Raw genomic sequence first — 13,600 nt, 5'->3', positions numbered from 1 at the left:
TTTTTTTTTTTTGAGCAAGGGTGCAAGTGCATTATCCAATTTCCAAATATCTGTAATTTTCAAATATTAAATTCCTTGTGACTGAGAATGTGCTTGTGATATTAATCATCTTAAATTTATTGAGACTTGTTTTGTGGTCCTACTGATAGGGTAAATGTTTCATGTATACTTGAAAAGAATGTGCTCTGCTTTTGTTGAGTAGTGTTCTATAAATATTACATTAAGTTGGTTTGTAGTGTTTTAAGTGTTCTGGAGCCTGATTTTTTTTTTTTGTCTACTGTTCTATTAATTATCAAAAAAGGAATATTAAAATCTCCAAGTATAATTGTGTTTTGTTTATTTCTTCTTTTGGTTTTTTGTTTTTGCTTTATGTATTGGGAATTGAACCCAGGGATGCTTCATTATTCAAGCAAAAAATACTAACCTTCCTCAATGAGTTAAATTTTAAATCTTAACTTTAATTAGAGATACAACTAATTAAAATTAAAAAGGTCAATGATGAAAGGAAGAATATCTATTGTTAGATTAAAATAATAGCCAAGCTTTTCACAAGTGAACAATAAAGATTAAAGCAAGAGTAGAAAATAACGTAATAAAGTGAACATGATGCATGGATATGTCAACCAGAAGTGGGTTGCAGTAAGGTCTCTCTAAACAACCCGTAGAGCATGAGATAGCACCATTTTAAAATCTGTTGGAACACATCCATTTTTTCAGCCAAAAATATGCTGGCTGTCAGCTATATGCAGAATACACTGCTACTGGTACCTGACATCCCATGTATTCCAAATGAATTCTGATACAGCTTGAGATTTTTTTTATAAGAATTACAAAAACAGACTGGCATATGTTTTTCTTACTTTATTAAATCTTACTAGTATTCTTTAAGGGACAAACACATAGACAAGTACAATACAGTGAAGAAATCTTATTTTTATAAGAGAGTTAAGGAGACACTAAGTTATTTCCAGATACTATCTTCAGTGATGCTTCTTATCTTTTTTCTGAGACTCCAGATAATATTCAGCTCCTATGGCTACCACAAAAGCAGCAAATCCCCATTTAAATCCTTTTAATAATGCACCAACAAAGGAAACATTGTGTGCAAAGCCACCCATGTATCTCCAAGCTTCATTGCTAGAAGAAAAAAAAAAAAGAAAAAATTATAATCATACACAAGTCATAAACACTAAGTAAAATAAATTTAATTTTCATTTTTCTAGCAGACTTAAATATAACATTTTAAGAGATAATCTATGTGGATCACAATAGGAATCTTTCTGTGGCATAGAATAATCAAGAATATATGACCAAGTTTTACTTATATTTTAAAAAGCCACTTGATGATTTTTATAGTCATACTATTCAGAATTTTATAGAATCCTCAAATGCATGACTCACTTTGGTTTATCCATCACAGACTAGCTGGGTGGCTGTACTCATTCCAACATCATAGAAAGATCAACTTTAGAGAACTGGATATCAAAATCTTTGCTCTGCTGCTTATACTAGATTTATAATCTTTTAGACTGGGCAAGATACATAACCTGTCAGGGTCTGCTTCTTCTTCTGTTCAATGATGATTAACATCTACCTTATAGTGTTGTTATAAAGATTAAATACACTGATGTATGATATATTTTGGCACAGGAGAGTGTAGCACATGACATGATTACTACTACTCAGAAGGATCACAGCTTTTCCCTGTCACAGAAACTTGAACTTCAGAAGACTGATTTCCTGCTCAGGCAAATCATTCTTCTGAGTTATCCTGAATAAAGAAGAGAACTGAAGACAGAGAGCTGCAGGGAAAAAAAAAATCTTCCACAGACAAAGTCAAGTCAGTGAAAAATATCATGTTGTAAAGAATAAAATCTATTGGTATGATTTAGATATGAGGTGTCCCCCAAAAGCTCACGTGTGAGATAATGCAGGAATGTTCAGAGGAGAAATGATTAGAGAGGTGTAACTTAAATCAGTGGGTTAATCCACTAATATGGATTAAGTGGATGTAGGTAGAAAGGGTGTGGCTGGAAGAAGCAGGTCACTGGGGCAATGACTTTGGGATTTATGTTTTGTCTCTGTGAGTGGAACTCTCTTTCGACCTCCTAGTTGCCATGTCTTGAGCTGCTTTCCTCTGCCATGCCCTTCCGCCAAGATGTTCTGCCTTACAGAGTTATGCAGTCAGCTGACCATGAATTGAACCTCTGCAACTGTGAGCCCAAATAAACTTTTCCTCCTTTAAGTTCTTAATAGATCTTTTGGTCACAGCAACAGTAAGGCTAATTGAAACACTGACTTAATAGAAAATATGAAAACAAATCAAATCTAATTTAGATGTCAAAATCAAAGATGTTAGAAGAAACCTACAGAATAATATCCCTCATGAACATAGATGCAAATATTTTTAACAGAATTTTAAAAAGCTGAATCCAATAAGATACAAAATTAATAATATGTGATGAGGAAGTAGGGTCACCCCAGGAATGCAAGACTGGTTTTATTCACACACACACACCACACACACACACATATATATTTTTTGAACTTGCAATTCTCCTGCCTCAGCCTCCTGAGCCACTGGGATTACAGATGAGTCCCAGCAAAACAGTTTTGGCATTTAAAAATCAATCAAAGTAATTCACCATATTAATGGAATAAAAAAGAAAAAAAATTATGTGAGCATCTCAGTAGATGCAGAAAAAAGTATTTGATGAAATTCAACAATTTAAAAAAATAAACAAACAAAAAACAAAAGCTGGGCATGGTGGTGTGTATCTGTAGTCCCATCTATTCAGGAGGCTGAGGCAGGAGGATGGCCTGAGCCCAGAAGTTTGGGGCCAGCCTGGGAAGTACAGTGAGAACCGGGTTCTTAAATTAAAAGAAAAAAAAAAAAAAAAAAAAAAAAAAGGAAGAAAAGAAAAGTTTGAGTAACTTTGGGATAGATGAGAAATTCCTCATCTTGGTAAATGGCATCTATCTAGAAAAGCCTAAAAAAACAACATACTTAGTGGTGACAGACTGCTTTCTCTCAGGAAGAAGGCAAAGATATATGCTTACATCACTTTAATTAACATTGTACTAGTAATGTAAGCTAATGTAGTAAAGCCAAAAAAAAAAAAAGTTAAGAATACTGTCTTCACAGATAAAAAGATTCTCTCTGAAGAAAATTCTAAGGAATCTGTAAAAATAAATCAGAACTAAAAAGTGAATTTAGCAAGGTAATGGAATGCAAAGTCAGTATATAAAAATTGTGTTTTTCTTTACTAATAACAAACAATTGGAAATTGAGACTTAAAAAAAATCACAAACAATAGCATCAAAATGTGGAGCTGGGTGCAGAGGCGCACACCTATAATTCCAGCGGCTCAGGAGGCTGAGGCAGGAGGATTGAAAGTTCAAAGTAAGCCTTAACAACCTTCCAAGACCCTGCCTCAAGATAAAATATATAAAAGGCCTGAGGATGTGTCTCAGTGGTTAAGTGCCCCTGGGTTCAATCCCTGGTACCAAAAAAATTAAAAAGAAAAAAAAAGAAAAGACCTGCATGTAAAGCAACAAAATACTGCTAAGAAAATTAAGGAGGACCTAAATTGCCCGTGGACTGGAAGATTCAATATTATAAAGACATTATCTTCACTTTGATGTAAATCTGATTTAATATAAATGTGAAATACATTCATAGTGTGAATCTACGAAACAGATTCAATGTGATCACAATTAAAATCCAAGAAGAGCTGGGCATGGTGGTGCATATCTGTGATCCTAGTGGCTTAAGAGGCTGAAGTAGGAAAGAGCCCATGTTCAAAGTCAGCCTCAACAATTCAGCAAGGCCCTAAGCAACTTAGTGAGACCCTGTCTCAAAATCAAGTAGATAAAAGAGCTGAAGATGTGGCTCAGAGGTTAAGTGCTCCTGGGTTCAATCCCCACTACACCCCCCAAAAAAATTCCAAGATTTTTTTGTAGAAACTGACAAATTCATTCTAAAATTTATATTTAATGCAAAAAACTTAGAATAACTAAACCAATTTAAAAATGTAGATCTTCTACTATGTGATTTTAAGACCGTATAGTATGGTTATAAGTGTAGACATACTGTATCAGGATAACAGACTAGAGTCCAGAAATAGATATGGTAAATTGATTTTTGAAAAATTTGCCAATGTAATTGAACCAAGGAAAGATGGTCTTTAATAAATGGCGCTAGAACAACTGAACACCCATATACAAAAATATTAACTTTCCTTTATACCTCAAATGATACAAATATTAATTCAAAATGGATCATATACTTAAATTTAAGAAAGAAAACTATAAAAGCTTCTAGAAGAGGATAGGAGAAAATCTCAGGATGCCTAAAGCACAACCCATAAAAAATAAAAAAAACTAAATTGGGAATTCATCAAAATTTAAAATTCTTTAAAATCTATAACTTAAGAAAATGAAAAAATAAGTCATACTCTGTGAAAAAATATTTGTAAAACTTATCTGTTAAAGGACTTATATTCAAAATATATAAGGAACTCTTATGGTTCATAATAATAAGTTAAATACCTTCCTAAATAAAATGGGCAAAAGATGTGAGTAGACATTTCACCACAGAAAATGTGTGAATGGCAAATAAGCTCAGAAAATGATTTGCATGATCATTAATTTTCATGGAAATGAAAATTAAAGCCAAAAGAAGGAATTAGTACCATTTTCACTAGAATCACCAAAATTAAAAGACCAATAACACCAAGTATTGACAGAGACATTAAGCAACTGAAATTCTCATACACTGATGGTGGGAACAAGAAATAATTCAGTCACTTTGGAAAATGGTTTGGCAGTCTTTCATAAAAATAACCATGGGGGCTGGGGTTGTGGTTCGGCTAGTAGAGCACTTGCCAAGCACATGTGAGGCACTTAGTTCGATTCTTGGCACCACCACCACATATAAATAAATAAATAAATAAATAAATATCCATCAACAACTAAGAAAGAGTGAAGATGAAAGTAATTCTTTTCTAAAAAAATAAATAACTGTGGACATAGCATATAATCCAGAAATCCTATTTAGGTATTTATCCAAGAGAAATCAAAATATGTGTTCATATATACTTACACTTGAATGATTATAGCAACTTTACTCAAAACAGCCAAAAGTTGAGAATAAGCCAAATGACCATCAATTGGTAAATGGTACCAAAATGAGGTATATCCACATAAAAGGATATAAAATAAAAGGCAATAAGAAAAGATTAGAGGGGCTGGGGAGATAGCTCAGTCAGTAGAGTGCTTGCCTTGCAAGCACAAGGCCCTGGGTTCGATTCCCAGCACCCCCCCCAAAAAAAAAAAGATTAGATACAATCCACGACATGTCTAAATGTCAAAACGCATTATGTTAAGTGAAAGAGGACATGACAAAATACTATACACTATGTGATTTCAATTCTATAAAATTTGAAAAAGTTAAAACTACCCAGATTAAAGCATATCAAGGGTCACCGAGTCACAGGTAGGATAACACTGTCTGCAAAAGGGTATAAGAACATGAGAAAATTTTCTGGGATAACAGAAATATTCTATAGCATGGTTTTGGTGGTTATATAATGGCATATTTGTTAAAAACTAATGGAATTATGATGGGTGAATTTTAAAATGGGTGAACTTTACTGTATATGAATGATATTTCAATAAAGCTGATTTTAAGCCAGGCAAGGTGGTGCATGCCTATAATCCCAGCAACTCAAGTAGCGAAGGTAGGAGGATCATAAGTTTCAGGCCAGTCTGGGTAACTTAGACCCTGTCTCAAAATAAAAATAAAAAATAAGATGGAATGAGGATATAGCTCAGTGGTAGAGCACCTCTGGGTTCAATATCCAGTATCTCTTTCTCTCACACACAGAGTTGATTTTAAGGGCTGGATATGTAGCTCAGTGGTAGAGTGCTTGCCTAGGACACCCTGGGTTTGATCACACCCAGCTTTGGGGAGTGACAGGCAGGCACAACAAGTGATTTTAAAGTAAAAAGTCATTTTTTTTTTTTTGGCGGTACAGGGGATTGAACCCAGGGCCTTGTGCTTGCAAGGCAAGCACTCTACCAACTGAGCTATCTCCCCAGCCCGTCATTTTTTATAATTCTTCAAGGAGACTATATTGAAAATGAACACGGACACTAACTTTTTAAGATAAATTCTACCTAAACTACTTAATTCATCTTACCGGCCCCAGGGATCCCTGAGTCCTTTTGCAGCCAGTTTCTCCTGGACAGTTTCTAATGGTGTCCCTTCTATTTTCCATTGTCTATAATCTGGAAGTTCCAGTTTTCCATGACCATGTTCATGTCCATGTCCATGTCCAGGGGCCATGTCTATAGTAAATGAGTAACATAAAGGAGAAACACACTTAAATGTTTTTTAAAAGATAAGTGTTTAAAAATTCTGAATTAAAAGATTTTAGAAAATTATTTTATCACATTAACTTATGTGTTCACAGGAAATACACATATAAAAACATAATCAATAATTGTACCAGAGATAACCATTTAGTATTTGATTCCTTTCTTCATTAAAATAATAGCAAACATTTACTAGACCTATGTGCCAGGTGCACTGTTTTACTTCTAAAATAACTCTTTGAATTTAAATTAAAAATATCCCCATTTTACAGATGAAGGAGACTCCAAGAAGTTAAGTTACTTCCTTAAGAAGTTAACTCCAAGATTCTCAGAAGTTAAGTAATATCCTGAAGGTAACAAAAATAGTAAATGGTACAACTGGGCTTTAACCCTTGCAGTTTGGTTTCAGAAACCCTGTTCCTAACTTCTAAGCAATGTTGTTTTCCTCTTTTTAGTCCTAATGCATAAATAAGTATAATGAAAGCATAATACAGTTTTGTTACCTTTATTTAGATGATCTTTTAAAAGGCTGTATTAATGACTTGAACACATATGATCACACAAACTTTTTCTGTAAAAAGTCAAAAAATATTTTAGGCTTTTGGATAAGAGGTATAATTGAGATTATGTATGTCCACATATAACGAGAAAATAAATTAAAAAAAAATCCAAAATATAATAAATAGTAACTGAGTGTAATTTTAATAGAGGCCTATTGATGATAAAAATTTCCATTTTGGAGTTCACCATCTTGCTTAATTAGAGCTCAAAGTTAGCATTCCTTAGTATCAAAACAATCACAAATATTCATCTGTAAAAACTATTCTTAGCTCACGGGTCTTACAAAAATAGGCAGCAGGTTGAATGTGGCTCAGAGACTGAAGTTTACTAATCTTTGAAGTGAATAACAGAGATCTTAGAACGCATTTTTTCTTATGTTTCTTTTTCTCCCCAATCCTGCCGTGGTACTACTAGGGGATCGAACCCAGGGCCTTGCAAATACTAGGCAAGAGTTCTATCACTGAGCCACAACCCCATCTCCTTAAGAACCCTATTTAGTCCATGTTTGCTTCCCTAAATAAAATGCCTTTAATGTTTATATAAATTTCAGTTTTACTAGTATTATTATTATTAACTTTTGTGTATGCATATGAATGTGTGTGTGCTATGTGCTGGGTACTGAATCCAAGGCCTTGTTGCATGCCAGACAAGCACTCTGACAGTGAGCCATATCTCCAGCTCTACTAGTGTTATTTTTATACCTAATGTAAAAATAAACTCCATCTCAGTTCCTCTTTTCAATTGCTATGAATTTCACAAATTAAGGGGTATGAATAAATAATGCTATATTATAATTTGTATAAGGCTAGCAGTAGCAATTCTATAATCACTCTCTCCAGAAATAAAGCCAAACCAAATAATTATTAGTATTGTCTGCACTTATAACTATGTACAGGCTCAATAATACAACAAGATTTCTTGTACTATATTTTTGAAAACAGAAGTAATTATTAGGTAGTGTATATTAAAGACACATTTCGTGAAATTATCATTTCATTAAATAATTTCAAGATGAGAGAAAATTGAACATAATAATTTTGACAAATTAACCAACATGTAATATTTATAAACATGTTAAATATCACAAAACATTATGTTGATTATTTTTATATTTAAAAGAGAATAAAAGTCAATACCCATCAAACACAAGTTGAAACATGACTTTGAAACACTTAATCCACTACTTTATTATTATTTGGTGATTTAATAATATGAAGGAAAGAAAAATTAGGGTTTCAGGTTTCAGAATGACTTTAAAGATTCAATACATTATTAAACAAGAAAGACTTAGAAACATTTATTTAGGATGATAATGTCTTGGCTTCTTTATAACATGTTTTCAAAAACTTTTTAAAAATATTGTTTTATTTTTAAAAATGTTTATATAGATTTCAAGATAAACTCTTATTTTGGCAAATATCAATTCTAGAATATTAAATTTAAAAGAGTATCAATATATATGGAAAATAGTACAAAACAAAGGGTCAAATTTTAGGAGGTGTATTGGGGCTGAATCCCAGGTTGCTTTACCACTGAAATATACCCCCAATTCCTTTTTGTTTTGAGACAGCATCTTGCTAAGCTGCTGGGCCTTCACTAAATTGCCGAGACTGGTCTTTGACTTGGAATCCTTGTGTTTCAGTCTCCCAAACTGCAGGGATTACAGGTATGCTCCATTGTGTCTGGCATGCTAAAATTTTGATGAGTTTGGTTTTGAAAATAAAAGTTGAAACTATCATAGTATGAAGGTTATTTGAAAGCTATTACATTACTATTTCAAAATATTAAGTAATTTAGAAGACAAATCTTCTGAAAAAAAACTATGAAAGTATATATACATTCTCATTTCTCCTACACAAATTTCTTTTAATGAATTCAGTGTTTTCTCTTCTACCTAATTACAGTATTTCAAAAGGTTCTTCTGTAGCAATTTCCTAAATATAAAGAGAAAAAGTTGAACACTACTTCTAGGAAATCTTTCATTTAAAAATATTTTTATTTCAGAATAGGTATAACTGCTGAGCACTGTGGCACATGCCTATAATCCCAGTTGATTGGGGATGCTAAGCCAGGAGGACTGCCAGTCAAAGCCAGCTTCAGCAACTAAACAAAAATATAAAAAGGGCTAAGAATGTAGCTCAGAGGCAGAATGTCCCTGGGTTCAATCCTCAGTACCTCAACAAACAAACACAACAAAAAGGCAGAAGAGTCATAACTCAAACAATGATATCCTGATCATTTGAAGGAAGACTCTGGAATTCTCTTACTTTGCACCATCAGTAGCTATAAAAGCACTAGGCAAATCACTTAATCTTTCAGAATCTCTGGGTTTGACCAAGAACAATCATTCTGAAACACTTGTATGACTTAGAAAAGCTGAACATTTGAACACCTTTAGGTTAGCAATTCTACTCCTAGGTATATATACTCTAGATCTGCACTGACCCATTTGATAGCTACTAACATTTGAAATGTGGCTAGGGTGACTGAGAAACTGAACAAGTGTTTATAAATTTATGAAACTTGGCATACAAACTGATATGTTTTGTAAACATGAAAGTACATCAATTTAAAAAACAGTGTAAAAATGTAAAATATTTCAAAAACTTAATATTGATTAGATTTTGAATATACTGAGTTAGATAAAATATACTATTAAAATTAACTTTATGTTTCTTTTTACTTTTAATAAGGCTGCTAGGAAGTTTAAAATTACATGTGTGCATTGTATTATATTTCTTCAAGCAATATGTTTTATAAGAATTTTGGGACTTTTTTTTTTTTTTTTAACCCAGGGCCTCAAGCATACTAAGAGTATGCTCTTCAACTGAGTTACACTCCCAGTTCTTGTTAGATACGGATCTTTACAGTCACATTATTGTTTTTTGCTGGCTCTATACCGTAAGCAATCCAATCTAGTGACAATAGAAAGGATTATGTTACAGTTGTGCTATGGAATATTATACAACAAAGAGCTACATGCAAAAGCATGAACAAATTTCACAAATATAATAATGAACAAGGAGGAATCAGAGAAAGATACATACATATTGATCGCATTTGTATAAATTAAAAAGCCTAATTCACTTTTTAGGAATACATCACAGAAGAATTAAAATAAAACAAGTGAATTCTTGCCATGAGTCAGGATAGTAGTTACCTCTTGGTAGAGGAGATCTGATTACAGAATTTAATACAAAAAGTGTCTAAATAAGTGTTTTCTTTCTTTTCTTTTCTTTTTTTGGTAGTGGGGATTGAACCCTGGAGCACTTAATCACTGAAGCTCATCCTCAGTCTTTTTTATTTTGAGACAGCATCTCACTTATTTGCTTTGGGCCTTGCTAAATTGTTTGAGGCTCACTTTGAACCCATGATTCTTCTGCCTTAACCTTCCAAGTCTCTGGGATAACAAGGAGTGCCACTGTACCTTGCTAAGGCAGGGGTTTCAACTAATTTTTAATTATTGTCCCTCTAAGGAGTCCTTAGTAGATTTTTTTTTTTCTAATCATTCTTGTCTCCCCAATGAATTTGTAATAACAGAGATTTATTTTATATTTTTTTATGTACTGTGGCCCTATTGAAGGGACACAAACTATTGTAGAATTTTTCTCTTATTCTGATTTCACTTCCTTTAAGGGCGGATCACCTCTGTTGAGAATGCATATTCTAAATTATTAGCAATGCTAATCTGAGAGATGGTTATACGAATATTTGCTTGATTACGACTCTTCAAAATTTACTTTTATTTTATACACTCCTATTATGTGTATTTGAAAATAAAATGCAAAATTAGAAAAGGTGAGTATAGCCCTCGTGGTGACGCACACCTGTAATTCCCAGTAGCTCGGGAGGTTGAGGCAGGAGGATCGCGAGTTCAAAGCCAGCCTCAGCAAAAGCAAGGCGCTAAGTAACTCAGTAAGACTCTGTCTCTTTTAAAACACACACACACACACACACACACACACACACACGGGCTGGAGAGAGAGTTCAGTCGGTCGAGTGCCGCCCTGCAAGCACAAGGCCCTGGGTTCGACCCCCAGCACCGCAAAAAATAAAATAAAATAAAATAAAACACACACACACACACACAAACCTCGGGCTGGGGATATGGCTCGGTGGTCGAGTGCCCCTGAGTTCAATCCCGTGTGCACTCCCCCTCCCTAAAAAGAAAAGAAAAGAAAAGAAAAGGTGAGTTATAACTGTGCTGAAGACTTAACAAGGAATGATTATGTCACTCTTTCAGAGCTGCTCAAATAAGAACAGTAAGGAAAACAGCTCAACAAATATGTGATTTATGAAAAATGTAAAGCTATCTACCTATGTCTGAAGTGAACTTTAAGTTTGGTGGAGATCAACCTACACTAAAGGGGGTGGCTCTTACATAGGAAAAGTCAGGGCACACAGCAAGAGGTAAATGCTACTTCCACTACATGGAATTTTATACTTTACCAAAGACTTGCAAGTATATATCCCTAACTCCCCTCATTTAAAAATAAACTGCAATTATTATACTAATATGAGAAATAAAAACAAATGGATTCTTATCACGTTGGTGTCCAACCCGTGCTCCTAAATATATACAATGGCTGGGATTTTCTATTCTGCTTTTTTTCCACTTTAACACTTAACCATAAACATTTTTACAAGAAAAAAAAATCTTCCTTAAAACTATACAAGCTGGTGAGGCATACATTACAATTATTTTACATATTTTCGGCTTGGGGGCTGTCTTTCTGCCTCTATTCCATCCAAATGTAAACCAAAATGTTCACGGTCCGAGAAGGTGGTTGCACGAGACAAGGACGGCAAAAAGCACATGGAATTTAACAACCACCGTAATTCTCACAGCATACTTCTCCAACTACCTCTCTCTACTTCAGTTCTAAACTATAGTTCTCTCTCGCTTGTTCCTTGGCCTCCTTCACCCTTGAACTGCCCCCTCTCATTATCCTTCTCCACTTAGTCTCTCCCCGTCTATATTTCCCCAGAATAGAGTCTAGCTCTCATTCCTAATCTAGAGGTCTCCCACCAACTCCCTAATTTACCTGACAGCAATTTGACCTCCCAGGACACTCAATAGTCAACCGTCCAGCCGGAGCCAACCAGAAACGGAAGTTGTCAAATACAGTTCCTTACCGTAGGAAACGGAGGAGACGTTTAACGTTCCGGTTCTGGTTCACTGGTTCCTGGACCAGATGGAGATAATACGAGGGAGGAGGGAAGTCAGTATTTTATCCACATACGTGCATCCTAAGTCTGACTGAGGTAAGAGACCTTGCAGAGGAGAGAGGGCGGTAAAGAGATGTCTCCCTTGTTTGGGGACGGACTCCTAAGACACTGCACAGAGGGGCGGGCCGAAGATTGCCCCAGCCAATAAGTGAAGCTGTTGTTGGGAGCGTGGACTCACCCAATGAGAGGGCTGGATGTTGCGCTGCAGTTGGCAGGCTGCTGCGGGAGGCGGTGGCGATAGGAAGCCAGAGGCAGAGGGGTGACTGGTAGGCGGCGGTGCTGTCTTTGGGGGACGAAAAGTGCTAAATGAGGAGGGCTTTTCTTCTTCTCCGGCTGCGAACCCTATAGAGGGGAAGCTGACGAGCGTGGTCTGGGAAGGAGGTTGCCAGACTGTTGGTGGTTCCGGAACCTCGTAAACCAGGTAGCCGCTTCGGAGGGTCGTGAGAAGGCAGCTGAGGCGGGCGGGGGCTGCGTCCTGTGGGGCGGCACGGGGGGCCTTCTTAGGGCGTGGGGGTTGTGGTGGCGCGGACAGGGAGAGAGGAGAGAGGCGGGAGTAAGACGCTGAAGGGCTGAAGGAATTCCTTGCACGAAGCCCCAGGCGAGAAAAGGACGCGGCGTTGCAGACACCTGAGAGAAATCTTAAGAATTTCTTCTTATGGCCATTTGCTGAGGGTAGAGAGGGAGTGCGGAGAAGAAAGCTGTTTACTGCCGATCAGATCCCGTAAACTCTATAGCTGTGCATTATGTAATCATTGGCTGTTTTTTATTGTAACAACTAGGTTGACCCTCTTGGAAGAGGAGGTCTTGCAACCTATTGATAGTTAGAACACTTTTCGTTGGCTTCAGTGCTTCTTTTTACCCAGGCAGACTCTGTAGGCGAAGGGTGATAGCCTGAAGGTTAGCGTAGTCACGAAGAGCTTATCCCAAATTTGGATTTGAGAGATAGGTGCTAGTTTGAGATGATTGTGGTCAGATTCATGTTTTGTAGTTCATGAATTTGTTTTGAGGGTCAAGGATAATAACAAGTACGTTTTTTAATCTTTAGGAAACTGGAGAGCCTCAAAATATCTGTAGTAGGAGGTAAGTGCAAGTTGGAAGATGACTGGAAAATTAATTGGTCAACCCCCCCCCCCCCCCAAGATATTGTGACTGGTAGAGATTGTGAAAATAGGGTGAATGTCTGAACTGGGGGGAGGGTCAATTTTTAAGTAATTTGCTTTGTAAGTTTGAGTCTAGTATGATTTATTTCTTATGTTTAAAAATATGCTCTTTGAATCTCTTGGAATTATACAAAATGTACTTACAAATAAAATTAATCATAAGTTATCTTGTTTTTAGAAAGTCTTGTGCTGAGGCCCTTGGTTCAATCCCCAGTACTTGGGGGGGGGGTCTTTATAATTTATTGTTTGCACAATGAAATGTAGGATTAAAA

The 13,600-nt window shown here is 35.6% G+C and overlaps 2 protein-coding genes across 8 annotated transcripts in view; one reads left to right on the top strand and one right to left on the bottom strand.

The window, feature by feature from the left end:
- Positions 1-846: 846 nt before the first annotated feature.
- Ndufb3 (NADH:ubiquinone oxidoreductase subunit B3) lies at positions 847-12,262 on the bottom strand. 3 transcript variants are annotated; one of them, XM_047545523.1, is made up of 5 exons: positions 12,076-12,261; positions 11,033-11,099; positions 6,882-6,949; positions 6,204-6,351; positions 847-1,137 (listed from the first exon to the last, which is right to left on the bottom strand). In XM_047545523.1, exons 4-5 carry the CDS (start codon positions 6,347-6,349, stop codon positions 981-983), a joined length of 303 nt encoding a protein of 100 aa, XP_047401479.1. In that variant the 5' UTR covers positions 6,350-6,351; positions 6,882-6,949; positions 11,033-11,099; positions 12,076-12,261; the 3' UTR covers positions 847-980. The 3 variants fall into 3 exon arrangements, with proteins under 3 accessions (XP_047401479.1, XP_047401481.1, XP_047401482.1); XM_047545525.1 differs by lacking the exon at positions 6,882-6,949 and having other exon boundaries at positions 12,076-12,262; XM_047545526.1 differs by lacking the exons at positions 6,882-6,949; positions 11,033-11,099; positions 12,076-12,261 and adding an exon at positions 11,985-12,007.
- A 126-nt stretch (positions 12,263-12,388) lies between these two features.
- The window catches only part of Hycc2 (hyccin PI4KA lipid kinase complex subunit 2), an 84,873-nt gene continuing 83,661 nt past the window's right edge, over positions 12,389-13,600 (top strand). For 4 of the 5 annotated variants that reach the window (XM_047546008.1, XM_047546004.1, XM_047546006.1 and 1 more), the window contains exons 1-2: positions 12,389-12,589; positions 13,214-13,248. The gene's annotated coding sequence lies outside the window, so the exon portion shown is untranslated. The remainder of the gene's footprint in view (positions 12,590-13,213; positions 13,249-13,600) is intronic. The other variant, XM_047546005.1, reaches the window with a different exon arrangement.

This window comes from Sciurus carolinensis, chromosome 3 (assembly GCF_902686445.1).
Source record: "Sciurus carolinensis chromosome 3, mSciCar1.2, whole genome shotgun sequence".
NCBI classification, from domain to species: Eukaryota; Metazoa; Chordata; class Mammalia; order Rodentia; family Sciuridae; genus Sciurus; species Sciurus carolinensis.
This window is presented reverse-complemented; position numbering and strand designations above follow the sequence as displayed.

Bases quoted from the DNA above. Each gene is read 5' to 3' on its own strand.
- Ndufb3 (XM_047545525.1), bottom strand. From the start codon at position 6,349: ATGGCCCCTGGACATGGACATGGACATGAACATGGTCATGGAAAACTG. The intron at 1,138-6,203 runs GTAAGATGAATT...TTTTTCTTCTAG, and splicing joins CTCAGGGATCCCTGGGGCCG to CAATGAAGCTTGGAGATACA.